Source organism: Miniopterus schreibersii (genome assembly GCF_964146895.1).
Source record: "Miniopterus schreibersii genome assembly, chromosome: 14".
NCBI lineage: Eukaryota > Metazoa > Chordata > Mammalia > Chiroptera > Miniopteridae > Miniopterus > Miniopterus schreibersii.
The window spans coordinates 17,820,192-17,836,160 of record NC_138114.1 but is presented as its reverse complement, the minus strand read 5'-3'; the positions used below and the strand labels follow the sequence as shown (position 1 = coordinate 17,836,160).

The following is a 15,969-nucleotide window of genomic DNA, read 5'->3' as shown; positions in this document are numbered from 1 at the left end:
AAAGGCTTTAATGTCAAGGTCAGGCGCTCAGACCAGGAGCTCGGGGAGAAGAGTTGCCTCAGAGACAGCACACTCTTCGTCTGCCTTCCCGACCCGGCCCTGGCTCGGAAACTGCTCCGAAGGAAGGGGGAATACCCAGTTTAACCCGGCTTCGTGGTGGTTTGGAGAGGGACAGGAAAGCAGAAGGTCTGCCATGTCGTGGGGAAAGCTAAAGCCCTGCATCATTAAAGCGAGCAAAAAAAGAAAAAAAGAAAAACCCGAGTACGCCAATGCAACTGAATAGGCGTCGGCGGCTGCAGGTAAACCCGGGCCGGGAGCGGAGAACAAGGACCCGGAAGCCCTCTCCGGAAGCGCGGTCTCGGCACCTCAGCGCCCCGGCCACGCCCCCCACTGTCGGGCGCGAGCCCGCCGCCGTCCTCGTCTCCACTGCGCCGCCGCTCCGGCTGAGCCCTGGGGGCGGGGCTGTCGGGGAAAGTGCCAAAACCGCCGAGGTAAGTGGCCGAGGGCTCAGGGACCCGCGGGAGCTTGGTGGGAAGGGAGCTCGTCCTGGGGATCCTACCTGCAGGGACTAGTAAAAAGGAGCAGCTAGGAGAAACAGGAGCCTGCCGCAGAGGGCGTGTGAAAGGGAATTTCCTTAGGCCGCGACGGGGGAGTGCGCAAGCGCGCCTAGCGGTGGCGCATGCGCGCTGGCCCCTTGGGAAGCGGGTGGGGGTTGGGCGGCGAGCGTGGCTCGGAATTAGCTGGGCAGCCTCCGGCGTCCTGACTCCTTCCCTCCGCAGCTCCTTTCTCTCCACCCCACCTGGTTTTAGCTGCAGCGTCTGTTTGAATGGTAATCCAGCTAGTTAAGCGGGACGCAGTGAAACGATTTGATGAAGGAATTTAATGATTGCTTATAATAATTTGCCACTGTACCACAGTACCTCTTTCGGCGTCTATCTTTTGAATAAGACTTTTTCAAAAGGAAGGAATCTTTTTTTTTTTTTTTTTTAAACAAAATAAGCGTATATCTACTATCTGCTAGGAAGGAAAGTAGTTTATGCATACAAGGTCATCCCTGTCATACGTGAAGTAAATATTTACTCATCTTAGTGTGGACACAGCCATTCTGTGTCCCCCAAAAGTAGCATTTCTACCCCATGAGGATCTCTGATAAGGCCAAACCCCAGGTTACTTCATCATCAATATTTACTCATTCAACAAAATCTTACTGAGCCACCTACTTTGGGCCTGGCAGCCTAGTGGGAGAGGGTTGAGTAAATAGATCTGCAGAATGAGAAAGAAAAGAAAACAGTAGTGGCCCAGCCAATGTTGCTCAGTGGTTGAGCATCCTCCCTTGCACCAGGAGGTCTTGGTTTGGATTCTAGTCTGGGCACTTTGAATTTAGGTCAGGGCACATGCTTGACCCAAGCATGCAGGAGGCAGCCAATCATGTTTCTCTCTTATCTGAAGTTTCTATCTCTCCCTCTCCTTTCCTCTCTGAAATCAGTCAATCAATAAAAAAAAATTTTTAATGAGTGGGCAAGGAGGTATTCTTGCTCTAATCCATATATTAAAAAAGAAAACAGTAATGAGCCAACCCTCATGACACCAAGCTTCTCTATCCCCTTCGTAACCTTTGCTGAGCTGGTAGCACTGTATTCTGTCATTTATTCATCATTCATGCAGGAAACGTTGTGATCCAGGTTCTGTGCCAAGTCTTTTTTTTTTTTTTACAGTTGACATTCATTATTATTTTCTACTTGGCCATTTTGACCAGAACTCTGAGCTAGGACCTGAAGGTAGAAAGACAACTCCTCCCCTTCCTAGATCTCAGGGTTCTTCCTAAGATCATGAGCTCTGTGTTACTGGAGGGCATTTTTCCTCTTCCTGAGCAGACCCTAGGAGCTTGCTGACTCAATGTCAAACGGAGAGGTTTAGAACTTTTCCATGAGCGTATTAGGACATAATAAGTATGAAAAGGCTATCTGCATGGGGGGGGGGAAAGAGATTCAAAAGTAAATACTCATTAGTGATTTGGGATAGCTAATATTATTAAGTGTTTACTGTGCCTGTAACTGTTCCAAGTGCTTTAGTTATATTAACCTTCATGGCACCTCTGAGGTAGGTACTATTATCCGCATTTTAGAAATAAAGCAGCTGAGGAACAGAGACATTAAGTGATTTGTCCAGGATTATATAGCAAGTAGCAAAACCAGGACATGAACAAAAGCCTAGAGGCTTCAGAATCTGAGCCCTCTTTTTTTTATTTTTTTAGTGAGAGAGAAACTTCAATGTGTGAAACATCAATCAGTTGCCTCCTACACATGGGCTCAAACCCAAAGCCTTGGTATGTGCCCTGACCAGGAATCGAACCCAAAACCTTTTGGTGTAGGGATGATGCTCCAACCAAGTGAGCCAACTGCTTATTTATGTTAAAGTTAGCTTTGTGCTAATTCTGCACTCCAGTTTTCAACCCTGGCTGTTTTGTGTATCGAATGATCTGAATTTGAAAGGAAATAGGATGAAAGGGAATTTCTTTGATTATATTCAGTTTAGAAGACACACTGTGTCTAGCCTTTGAAGCTGTCCTCACTCTGGCAGTAGTCAGCTTGAGTGCTCTGCTGAGAAACTTGATTTCAAAATATAAAGTATATCTTACATTTGCAACTGAATAAAACATATATCAAGGTGTCAGAAAAAGATTAGAGTTTAAGTCTTAGGTGAGGTATATAAACAGTTCACAGTCAGTGAGTTTTATTCTGAACTAATGGGAGATAAGATTGAGCTATTTTCTAAAAGATAGCTAAGTAGCCCTGACTGGTTTGGCTCAGTGGTTGGAGCAACGTGGGACTGAAGGGTCTCAGGCACATACCTCGGTTGCAGGCTTAATCCCTGGCCTCGGTCAAGGCACATTCAGGAGGCAGCCAATCCATGTGTCTCTCTCACATGGATGTTTTTCTTTCTCCCACTCTTTCTGAAAAATAAAATAAAAAATAAAAAACAAAAGATAGCCAAGTTGTCTGTATAATTTATTTATATCCCAATAGGAATCTGCTTAGAAATTTGGACCTGGTCCGTTACTGCTTAAGTTCTTCTTTAAGAGAACTTTTAAACTTGTCAAGCTATATTTTCAGTTAGTGTGGTCCAAAGTATGGATCTAACTTCAAAAGGTGTTGCCTCTATGAGTAGGAATACAATTTGGAAAGTTACAGAGCTCAGAGTGAAGAAGGAAAGGTGATCTAATACAAGGTTGAAAGTGTCATTAGTTTGCTTTTTTTCTTTTTAATATATCTTTATTGATTTCAGAGAAAGGAAAGGAGAGGGAGAGAGAGAGATAGAAACATCAATGATGAGAGAGTCATTGATCGGCTGCAGCCAGCAACCCGGGCATGTGCCCTGACTGGGAATCGAACCCCGATCACCTGGATCCCAGGTTGACGCTCAACTGCTGAGCCACGCCTGGCCGGGCGAGTTTGCATTTTTAAATAGGTTGACATTCTAATTATAGCAGCTGCCTTACTGTTCCCATATCCCACTGCAGTTTTTATCGGTATTATATAGACATATAATGAAATCAGAAACTAAGGTCTGCTTCCCTCACAGTCTTAAATCATCATCACAAAATTAAGGAAACAGACCAGCCAGATTTTCAGAAATGCACATTATATTCTTTTTCTTGCTAAGAAATTGGATTAGGCATATATAGCATTTATATCTGTATAGCTTTTCCTCTTTTTTTTTTTTCAAAAATAAGTTTCAGGGAGGTAGAAGTGGGCAAAGAAGGCATAAATGCTTGTGGAAAAAGACAACTTTGAGTGGTGAGCATTATAGAGTTGTACATTTGAAACCTGTATGGTTTTATTAACCAGTGTCACCCCAATAAATTCAATAAAAATAAATATGTTTCAACTTTTTATAATAAGCATATTCATTTTGCAACTAGCAAAATAAAAAGGTCAGCTAAAATTCTCTGGCCATTTAAAAGGGGAATTCATTTTTAAAATCCATTTGAAGTCATTTTAATCTTTTTTTAAATTGAGCTAAAATTCACATAACATAAATTAACCATTAGCCATTTTTAAGTATACAATTCAGTTTAAAGTCATTTTTTAGTCTAAATACTGGAGCTGTACTTTCCAGTGCAGTAACCACTAGCCACATGTGCTACTTAAATTTCAATTAACATTAAATAAAATTTAAAATACAGTTCTTCAATCACACTAGTTTAATAGCCACGTGAGGGTAGTGATTGCCATGTTAGACAGGCAGAAATAGAATATTAGAACATTTCTATAATTGTAGGAAGTTATGTTAGCACAGGACTAGACCTTTTTATTTTTAAGAAAACATACACGTTTTAGAATTTTCTGTAAATGTATGGTGTAATGTAAACTTCTAGGGCAAAGGTAGTATTTTTGTTTTAAACTTTTGTAAGGAGTCAGATATTCAGTATAGATTTTCTCAGCTGCGTTTGAACTTTTTGATTTTTTGACAAGGCGAGGTTTTGAAATGCTCAACAGCTGCTGTATTCCTAATAGGCCATGAATTCTTGAATCATTTCCTGAGCTATTTTGTTCCAGTCTTGGGATGCCACCAAGTGATCAACTTGAATATTACACTTGGATGAAAAGTTTTTTTTAAATTTTAATGAAAGGGCCAATATGTACTTCCTAACCAATTCCCCTTCCTTGGGAACAGAACACAGTGTTATTTTGGAATTTCATTTGGAAAATTTTATAAGTGAATTTTTGCTGTGGGTTGGTCAGGCTGTATCCAAGACAAACTGTCCTATGAAGCATAGTTGTTTTATCCTCCTATAATTTATTTCCTCAGTCAAATTACTACGTTGGCATGGCCCTCTCACCCCCTTCCTAACCCATAAATCACCCACAGTCAATCCCAAGTGACATAAACAGTTTACTAATGGTAGGAGGTAGTGTTTTAAGTAGAAAAACTAAGGATAAACATATCTTCACTTAAGATCCTGATTGACATTTTGGCCTTAGGCATCAATAGAAGATTGCAGGAGTAGAGAGGATAGAAAAGAGGGAGCCAATTCTTTGCTAAACTTATGCGCGGCTTTTATGGTAGCTAGGATCATTTCATTCAGTCTCACTCCCATTGCCAACTGCTGTTTTTCTTTCTCTGCAGTGAAGTGAGAATCCTACTAGAAAGGAAATGGCCGCCTCTTCTTCATCCTCCTCAGCTGGTGGAGTCAGTGGAAGTTCTGTCACTGGATCTGGTTTCAGTGTCTCCGACCTCGCCCCACCCCGAAAAGCCCTTTTCACCTACCCCAAAGGAGCTGGGGAGATGTTAGAAGGTGATCTCAAGCTGCTTTTTTGCTGATAATTGGATTCAGACCTGCTATGAATGTTCATTGTAAAGATTCCATTAAGTGGCTTAGAGAAGAATTTGCCCTGATTTCAGCTCCACATTTCATCTTTTGTCCCCATTTAAAAATAGTATTTTTAAAACACCAATCTCCAGAATCAGAACTTTGGAGCTAAAAAAAACTTTGGAAAACAAGGTGGTCATCTAGAGTTGTTTAGACCCAGCAAAGTGAAAGTGATTTGCCCATGTTAAAGACAAATTCAGCACTGGAGCCAGGAATTAAGACGCTTGACCTCCTGCTCCAGTTTGTTTTATCCTGGCACCAGCCTGTCTCCCTATGATTAGTAGGTTTGATGTATTTTGTCTTATGTAGTTAATCTAAAGATAGATTAACCCTATCAAAAAGGTTCTGAGGGGAAATCAAAACTAATATACTACTTTTATATGTGAAGGTGACTGTGCTGGCCCACTGCAGGACAGTGCTTTGTGGTGTTTCTAGCACTGGAGCTGGATTTTGCATCATACCATCTGCCATCTTATTCAGCACACATTTGCAAACTGGCTAGGCAAGATCAGAGCACAGGGAGTAAGCATGAAATGGCATTGATATCTGGAATTCATCAGATTCGTGTCACTTGAGGAGCTACATCAATACATTCTTAATGGGGAGCATAAAAATCACCTGAAGAGCTTATTTAAATCCCCATTTCTGGCCCACCTTAAAGATGCTGAATTAGTCTAGGTATAGCACAGGAATCTTTTTTCTTTTTTTTTTACTATGTCTTTATTGATTTCAGAGAGAGGAATGGAGAGGGGGAGAGAGAGAGAACATCAAAGATGAGAGAATCATTGATCGGCTACCTTCTGCACACCCCCTACTGAGGATCGAGTCTGCAACTCGAGCATGTGCCCTGATGGGGAATCGAACCTCCATCTCCTAGATCATAGGTCGATGCTTAACTGCTGAGCCATGCCAGCTGGGCTAGAATCTATTTTGAGTAACACCCAGGGGAGTCTCATGAAAATGGTCCTTAACTATTAAACTATCATACTTTGAAAAAAGTCAACAAAGAACCCATTAAGAATTCAAAATCTACTTGATTCTAGCACTTTGTGTTAAATTATATATTGATCTTTTATGCTTTAATATTGCAAATTTCAGTAAATGTATTTAATCTGAAAATGTCTGAGAAAGGTACAAACTGTAGTTAGGAGTCAGCTTCGGGGGGTGATCTTTATTCATTTATATCAGGTAAGATAAAAAGCAGAGTTTTGGGTTACATCAGAGCAAATAGAAGAATCATTTTGGCAGGAAAATATGGAAAGACTGAGACCATAAGGCATTCTAGAATTGGTTCAAAATCATGATTAGTGAAGTAGATGACAGGTAATATAGTGATACATCTGAAGTGTCTGTGTTTGTGTCTTTGCCTTTTCATTCTCTTCAGTTGTGTTAACAAAATATTCAGGTTAGTATCACAGAATCTGGAGGTAGTAATTGGGGCTTTGCTTACCATATTTGACACAGAAAACACATTATGACTTCAATTATATGTAGCAGAGACCTGGTATTAAGGAAGCTTCCCACAAAACAAATCAAAAGTCAGAGGCATTTAAATTGCTTGATGAACAACAAAAAAACCTAAATTGCTTAATGAGTTTTATAGCAGCAGAAGAGGAATCAATGTTTAACAATGGACTCTAAGATTGAATAAGATTGAAGTCATTTACATTCTAGCTACAGGAGGAATTTAATACTGGAGATACCCCCTTAGTCTCAAAGCTATAAGCATTCTTTGTCAGTATATACGAGATTATTTAAAACATTAAACGAAAGGCTTCTGAGATTGGTCTGAATCGTTGATGTTCTAACAAGTTACAGTTCTATCCATTTTTAGTCAGTCTTAATGTGCTTTATGGAGGAATGTGTTGGCTTTCTAGTGTAGGATGAATTAAGTTTAAATTCACAGTGCGCAGTTTTGATTCTCTTAAGTTTAAAGTTTCACTCAGCCCGGCCAGGCATGGCTCAGCGGTTGAGTGTCGACCTAGGATCCAGGATCCAGGCAATCGCGGTTCAATTCCTGGTCAGGGCACATGCCTGGGTTGCAGGCTCGATCCCCAGTCAGGGGCGTGCAGGAGGCAGCCGATCAATGATGGTCTCATCACTGATGTTTCTATCTCTCTCTCTCCCTCTCCTTTCCTCTCTCTGAAATCAATAAAGAAATATTTTTTAAAATTTAAAAAAAAAATTTTTTTTTTAAATTAAAAAATAAGTAAATAAAAATAAAAAATAAAGTTTCACTCATATTTTAAAGCTGCTTATACTTAAGGACAGAATATGAAAAATTAAAGATGACAATCCCTGAACTGTCCTGGTTAAATCAAGAATGTTAAATCATCATCCCCCCCCCCCCCCCCCGCCCCGCCCCGTGTGACTCGGTTGAGTGTCATCCCATGCACCAAAAGGTCACTGGTTGATTCCTTGTCAGGGCACATGCTGGGGTTGCAGGCTCGATCCCCAGTAGGGGGTGTGCAGGAGGCAGCCAATCAATGTTTCTCTCTCATCAATGTTTCTATCTTTCTCTTTCTCTCAAAACAATAAAAAAATTTTTTTCTTAAAGTGTTAAATTGAAAAGAGTACTCCTAAATGTGAGTTAATAAGGAATTTAGATTTGAAAGCCGTCTTCTACCATGCTTATAGGTGATACTGTTATGCAATTAATATTACCATGTACCAAAACATTTTTCTTACAGTAGTTTGAGTCTGAAAGTAGAGTAAGAAGAGTTGCCTGTTCAAAGGAACAAAGGTTGGATGCTGTTTATAATCTGAACAGGTTCAACTTGATCTTGTATCCTCCTAAATCTAGGATAATAAACCCAAATAACCTGTAGTTAACCTTGTGAATTAACTTTTTTGTGCGCCTACCTGCTCTCTGATAAGCAGTATCACTTAAGCAGTATACAGTAGTTTTCAGCATTCTCCTGCCCTTGGCTAAAATTGTCCTCACCCAGCCTGGCTGGGCGTGGCTCAGCGGTTGAGCATCGACCTAGGATCCAGGCGATCAGGGTTCGATTCCCGGTCAGGGCACATGCCCAGGTTGCAGGCTCGGTCAATGACTCATCATTGATGTTTCTGTCTCTCTCTCCTTCTCCCTTCCTCTCTCTGAAATCAATAAAAATATATTAAAATATATATATATGATTTTTTTTAAAAATTGTCCTCACCCAATTATTAGTAAGCCTTCCAGCCCAAAAGTGGCTGAATTTTAGTGACATTGTAGTATAAATGAAGTATAAATTATCTGAAGTATACTGAAGTATAAATTATCTGACATTGTCTAATTTCCTCTTGTGAGGTAATATTCTTTTAAATGAATTTGTTAGCATCCTATTTATTGGAGTTGCAATGGTGTTAGATTTGGGCAATTTACTGAACTTTTCACTATTTATAACCTTTGCTTGTCACTTAAGAGGAAAGCTGATGTATTACTACTGGGTGTGTTACAAAGGGTTTGATTACAATTTCTAAATGGAAGACAGATTGCCTCAGGCTGACTCCTCTCTGGAGAAATTCCAGGCTTTAGATTAGTACAGATATCACACTTAATAGGATGTGGCTAAGAAGCAGTGGACTTTGTGGTTAATACAGAGCTGCAAATCAGCAAAAGTGTATTCCATAGGCCTATAGAGCAGCAGAGTGATAGTAGCAAAGGCATAGAGAAAGGCATATAGAGTGCCTCTTTGAAAGATTAGCTTATATCCTTTTGCTTTGAAGTTTATTACCAAGAAAAATATGCAAATGTTATAATTTAAGCATTTTATCCTAATAGCACCAATGATTAAATGTAAGTAGAAGGTAACACTTCTAAGAGCTTCCAAATACATCTTGGCCTGATCCTTACAGCCCGTAATCCCCACTGCCTTGAGATCTTAAAGTTCAGTATAGTTCAGGATCAAACCACCTGAGAAGTGAGCTCTAATTCTCTGTGCTTTGCTCTTTCTAAAATAAAATTGCAGTTATAATTTGACTCTTTAGAGAAGGGTATGACTAGGATAATGAACACTGGTATAGCTACACAGAAGAGCCATAATAAACTGCATCATTGTTGTCAAATGTTCACACAGTCCTTCTTCCCATAGTGGAATTTATAGTTACTTGCTGCCTAATTATCTAAAAAACTCGGTGACATCATTAGCTTACCTACATCTTTAAACTGGACAGTCAGTATAATATTCACTTAATTGAAAATAATTTTTTTTTGCTCAGTTTAGATGATACCACAGATGACTTGCATTCAGCCAGAGGAATGGGAGTGGGAGGAGAAGATAGGATCATATCTTATGTAGCACAATATGTAGAAAAGAGGTTGAATGTAAAGAATGTAACACTCCCCCTAAAATGTACATCACTTTATGAAATGGGTTCTATTTTGAAATAATACATAATATGTATGAATATAATTATATTTTCCCTTTTTTGCATCCATTTTGAAGATACTATTAGACAAAAGGAGCACTCTCGGTTGTATATTCAGGCCATCTGGACATAGTGTCCGCGGTTTTTCGTACTGTTTACCATGACTTCGGAAATAAGGTGTGCCTTGTGTGAGACAGCATGAAGCCGGAATGTGTTGGTCCTAACTCCTTATCACTTAATACTTGGCTGACACATCAACCCCTGATCGATGGCTGAGTGCTTGACACCTAGCAGAGCTGGCATGAACTACCACCTAAAAGAAGACAGCTGTGTCCTCTCCCTCCATTTGTTTTAGGATTTTTGCAATAAAGTACCTTCTCCAAATGGTTTGAGCTACCCTTGTAAAAGTCACATTTTCCTACATGAGCTCTATGCCTTTTGTGTTTTGCTGTATCAGCCCTTGCCTGACAAGGAATAGCATGAACTAGCTTATATTTCACAATCATCTTCCAAATGCTGTGGTGACTGGGTTAGCTACCTTCCTGTTGCCAGTTCTTGGCACCAGTACAGTGCTAGGTTCTGAAATTGCACTGTACTACTATCGCCATCCAAATTGCAATGTTTTGGTTCAGTTGGAAAATCAAGGTTACAATTTGCGTTGACAGAATGAAATTTCCCAGCAGTGTTTTGTCACGGTCATAGTGATGTAATTTGATATACTAAAAAACAACAGCTATTTTTCAGCTTGACTTTTTAGAATGAAAATGAGTTCATGTTTTGGTGTACCTTTGTATTTCGATAGCACAGCGGTCAAATGGCCAAATGTGTCAGCTGTCAGTGTTTGCCTGACATACAGAACAGGAGAACATTAGGAAACTATCAGGTTGGGAGGGGGAAATGTTGACCAGGACGTCAGACTGAGGTTTCTTGTTTTTGTTTTTTTAAACACTATTTTTAAATTCTTAAACAGGTAGAGGAACTATTTTAATATTTTAGGTATAGAAGAAATAGCTTTTATAACAGAGCAGTGTTAGTTCTAAATGAAACAAAAGCCCTCTTTGTAAACACTGAAAAGTAGACCCTGAATGTAAAAGCAGGGGAAAGAATAGACATGTTTACTTGGTTTACAGGAGCCATAAAGCCCTTAGAACAGATGAAAACTGTTTTCTTTTCTTTGTAGATGGCTCTGAGAGATTCCTCTGTGAATCTGTTTTCAGCTATCAGGTGGCGTCTACACTGAAGCAGGTGAAACATGGTAAGCACACGAGTGTTGTGTACTTAACTGTGAGAATAAATTTCCAGAGCTGGGGATAGAGAGGGGGATTCATAAAGGCCAGTGTACTTTGTGACAAACTCCTGTTTAATGGGCTTTCTAAATTACCTGCAGACAAGAACATTCTACAGCCTTAATGCAGAGATAATGTCCTCAGTAAGACTTAAAGTTGAAGTCAAAAGGGTTTGTTTTCTAGGGGAGTTAATGCTTCCTACTCTTGTGTTGCTTTTTCCTCTCCTTTCTGAAAACCTTTACTGTTACCCTCCACTGGGTGCCATCTTCATCGTCAGGTATTTGTGTTCCTCATGGTCTGCCTGGACTCTGAGATGCTGGTGGCACCCTTTCTGTTCCGTTAAGCCTCACCAAGCCTTCATTTCTGCACCAGGGAACTGTTCTCCCACCAAACCATTCACCATTGAAGGCATAATGTTGGGGGGAAAGCTGCGATTGCCTGTAACCCTAGGATTTTAGTACACGTCACTGAGGCATGCAGGATAAGTACTACTTTTCTTTTTTTTAGATTAAGTCTTCTGACCAACACAGAATAATACCCCATTACTAGAATATTGAGGGGGAAAAGCTCCTTGTAGATATTACTTGTAAACCAATCATCATGTTGGCTGTTGGTGACTGTAATGGGAAACACATTGTATTCTATATTACCTCCTTGACTCTTTACAGATCAGCAAGTTGCTCGGATGGAAAAACTAGCTGGTTTGGTAGAAGAGCTGGAGGCAGATGAGTGGCGGTTTAAACCCATCGAGCAGCTGCTAGGGTTCACACCCTCTTCATGTTGACCTGGCCTGGATGGTCACCTCTGGTGTGCACAGCAAGTGCAGGGCCAGCGAGGGACTTTTCTTCCATCTTACATAGCCACCCAGAGATTCACACACAGCTCCATCACTGAATTGTTAATTCACATCAATACTTGGTTTCTCTGTATCTACCCACAAGCAACAAATATTTAAATGTGTGATCTTGCAGGGAAAATTCTTGTTTTTTGTTTAAACAAGCATTGAGAATTAGGTTAAGACAGTCGGTGCCAGAGAACCAGGAGGTTTGGGTTTAAGAGATTTATAAAACTTTGCAAGCCAGGTAGGTCACATGCCAGAACTGGCCAATGGAATGCCTTCTCCCGTGACATTCATGCAGTGTGTGGAATCTTCACCAGTCAAGTCCAGGTCAGGATCTGGAGATGTAAAAGTCAGTATTTCTGATCTAAAATGTTCTTTTTGCTGATAAATGTGATTTCTACTCAGGACCTGTCTAAATGAGGAATTTTTAAATGTTTAGGGTTTTTTCTATTTTTTAGACACCTAATTCTATAGATTCTAACTTTTTCTAACCTCTTTTAGACATGCCAAATGCTGGCAAAAGGATTGTTTTTTGAATGTTGAAGCACTTGTAAGAATAAAACAGTAAGCAAAATCCTTTAAACACAGAAATCCTGAGTTCCTCTTGTTGGTCAGCTCAAGCAATTCTGTAGCAAATAAATCCTTTGAAAGGGCTCCAGATTGGTTTCTTTGGCCTTTCTTTTTCTTTTATTTTTTATTAATCCTCACCCAGGGAGTGAGGATATTTTTTCCATTGATTTATAGAGAGAGTGGGGGGCGGGGAGAGACATCCAAAACATCCAAGTGAGAGAAATACATCAACTGGTTGCCTCCCCCACACACCCCAACCGGGGGCTGGGGTCAGAACTTGCAACTCAGGTGCGTGCCCTTGACCAGGAATCAAACCCACGACCTCCGGTGTGCAGGCCAACACTCTGACCCCTGAGCCATGCTGCCCATAGCTCTTTATCCTTTCAGAGTCTCAGGGATTTGGGATATGAGAAGAGGTCAGATTGTTTTTTATAAGACGGGAATCTGAAAACCGTTTCTCCTAAGTGAATGGGAGATTTGCTGTATCTCAGGAATATTTGTCTTTACAGAAGTATATGAATTTGCCAGTGTGGCTCAGTGGTTAGAGCATCGGACCCCCCCCCCGCCCCCCCCCTTCCCCTGACACACACACCCCTAAGGGTCATAGTTCGATTCTCGGTCAAGGGCACCTTGGTTGTTGGTTCTCTCCCCGACTCCCCCGTCGGGGCGCATGTAGGAGGCAACCCAGTCAATGTGTCTCTCACATCAGTGTTTCTCTCTCTCCCTGCTCCTTCCTCCCTCCCTCCCTTTCACTCTCTGAAAAGCAATGGAAGAAATATCCTCATGTGAGGATTAACCAAAAAGGAATCTGAATTTATCAGTCAGTACCTGAGTAGGTTTATATTACATTAAGGAAAAATCTGAAAAGGAAAAGGTATTCTTTGTTCTCCCTCACGGAACCCACGCCCACGCTGCACAATTAAGAGGATCGTTTATTAGATTTTATGCAAATTTTGCCTCAGAAACATTTGCCTTTCTCCTCATTAATGACTTGTACCTGACCTGCTTAGAGTTGCTTAATTATGAATAAATATAATCCCAGTAGCAATCTCAGGAGTTCAAAATATTTAACACGTACTACCTGACAGAGAGGTGGTGACTTAAGGAATCTGAGCACAGAGAAGCTAAAGACCTGCTCGTGGTCACAGCCCAGGCAGAAAAAACTCTTGGAACTGGAATAGATTCCAGTTGATTGATAACTGAGCCCACTACTCTTGTCTCTAAAGCACATCAGAGCACAAAAATTACTAGTCTGCAAACTCATCTGTTTCCATATTAATTTCTCAACCCAAAAAAACTCCATATTTGAAGACCACTGAGTTCCCTCATGTACTTTTTAGCATCAACCATGTGGATTATTATCAAAGGAAAAAATAAAGATATCTAGACTGCAGTAAACCTTTAAATCATATTTTCAGTGACAGTTTAGAAGCAATCACTAATTTTCTCTCATGGGTTTCACTTGTATAACTGTGCAACACAGACCCCGGATTAGCTCATCTTTACCCTTTGGTATTGAACTTAGAGTTTTTTTCTCTTTGAATTGGACATTTCTTTTTATGACCTTAGAAACTGAAGAGATCCTAGGGTTGAACAGAAATGCTTTCTGAAGCACCTTTCACCGTGGTAGTTCAGCTGCTACTTGAGTGCTGCCAGGAAAAGACCCTCACTGGTTTTTTAAGTTGGCCCCTCCCTTTCCGCACCTTCTGGTTGGTTATATAAGTTTCATCACCCGCAACTCCCATTACCGTGCTCTGTGCTTGGAAACAGACCTTGCCACTTGTCCGTCATCTCTGTACTCGTTATGTGCCATCACTCACAGGCATTAATTATAATCCTTTCAGTGACACTGCAAGATATGTAATACCCCCTGAAGCAGAAGAGGAACTTGAAGCTCAGAGTGAGCATTACTTGCCAAGGCTGCATAGCTAAGTAAATGGCCAAGACTGGACTTGAACTCAGTCTGCCAGACTCCAAAGCTGAGATTATTTTAGATGCACGATGCTGCATCCCACTGAGCCCATCCCAGTGCCTTATACAAAGAAAAAGCCTAACACTTTTTTATGATAAAATGAATTAACTACCTGGAGGAAATGAGCCTTGTCCCAGCACTTGGTGATAAGGGGTCTCAAGCACCATGAAGGAACAGCCTCTTCTTTAGGAACTGACATGAATTAGCTGTATGTTTGTGTCTACACACTTAAGATTCAGTATGGTGAAAGGTAGCTGTGTCCTTGAGGGGCACCTAAGTGAGCAAGGAGGAAGGCAAGAGGACAGGTGACAAGCTAAAGACCAGGACTGCGTAGACAGCCATCCTAAGAAAGCTGCTGGTACCCATACCTCTGTGCATATGGCACTTTGCAGTTTCCAAGGCACTTTCACATACGTAGTGTCGATTCTGCATCAGCCCTGTGAGATACTTGAGGCAGTTCTTATTTTACAGTTGAGGAAACAGGCACAGAGAAGGTAAGCTACCAAGATTATAGTTAAGCAACAGGGCTGGGTCTTTCAAATATTTTTCTCCATGCCTTCTAGTTCATCACAAGGTAGAAAATTTGAAGGCAATATTTGCTGTTAATATAGAATTACTCATGTCAATCTGATATAGATAACTTGTCTCATGGTAATGAGACATAAATAGTAGACCTTTTACATAATCAAAAATACTTTTTGACTTCACAGTTAATTATCCAGGATCAGTATTTTAAAAGTCAGTATTTTTCAATGATACACTTAAATGTGTTATTTATTAGTGCCACCCCATGCCTGACGACTCACCTGGAGTGGCAGTGGTCTCAACTCTAAATCATGTTCCTGACCCAAGGACCTCTCTGCTTTGTCCATTTACTTGCAACCTATGACTTTCCTTCCCCCACATGGCTGAGAGTCCTTGAATCCCTTCTTCCTGATCAGAACACCAGATACTCAACTGGTAGAAACTTTGGACCTTAAGGCCAAGTCAGAGGTAGCAGAAAGGAGATGGGACCAGGGGATTCCTATCATCCAGAGGAAAAGGAGGAACCTGTCCAGTGACCTGGTGCCCTTTAAGGCAAACTTAAGAGATACTGCACTTGGAGAGTAAGGCCACTCTGCCTCTCCCTGTCCTTTTGCCAAAGTACCTAACTTTACCTAAAATATCTTGCCAGGTTTCCTTGTTCCAACCAGACAAAGCTTTTCCACAAAAAGAGAAAAAACTTAAATAACAAGTCTTTTGGAGAGAGAACTCTTGGGTTGCAGGCAGAGTACAAATGATACCAGATCTTCTCTTGCTTCCCAGAGCTGAGTTTGGAACAGAGATGGCACCGAGGGAGGAGAACTGAAAGGCTGGAGCGTGATGCTTTGCCACTAGTCTGCCTTGGTTATTTGCAACTGGACAAAGAGGGAGTCTCAGAATTTTAGAGCTGGAAGAGACCTTAGAGACCATATAGGTCATCCCCCAGTTTACAAAGTCCAAGACCTTGTCTGTCTCATTCACTGCTATACACTCGGCACCTACGACACTACCTGGCACATAGCAGGTGTGTTAGAGGTATTTACTGAGTGAA

At 40.9% G+C, this 15,969-nt stretch overlaps 2 protein-coding genes across 7 annotated transcripts in view; one reads left to right on the top strand and one right to left on the bottom strand.

The window, feature by feature from the left end:
• Positions 1-15,969, bottom strand: part of ASCC1 (activating signal cointegrator 1 complex subunit 1) — a 107,485-nt gene that overhangs the window by 76,193 nt on the left and 15,323 nt on the right. The window contains exon 2 of one of the 6 annotated variants that reach the window (XM_081157447.1): positions 2,852-2,953. The gene's annotated coding sequence lies outside the window, so the exon portion shown is untranslated. Of the gene's footprint in view, positions 1-257; positions 429-559; positions 646-2,851; positions 2,954-15,969 lie in introns of those variants that run through there. The other 5 variants (XM_081157444.1, XM_081157446.1, XM_081157445.1 and 2 more) reach the window with 5 other exon arrangements.
• ANAPC16 (anaphase promoting complex subunit 16) lies at positions 26-12,512 on the top strand. Its single transcript, XM_081157450.1, has 4 exons — positions 26-491; positions 5,131-5,299; positions 10,908-10,982; positions 11,682-12,512. The coding sequence occupies exons 2-4, from the start codon at positions 5,158-5,160 to the stop codon at positions 11,795-11,797; spliced, it is 333 nt and encodes a 110-aa protein (XP_081013576.1). The 5' UTR covers positions 26-491; positions 5,131-5,157; the 3' UTR covers positions 11,798-12,512.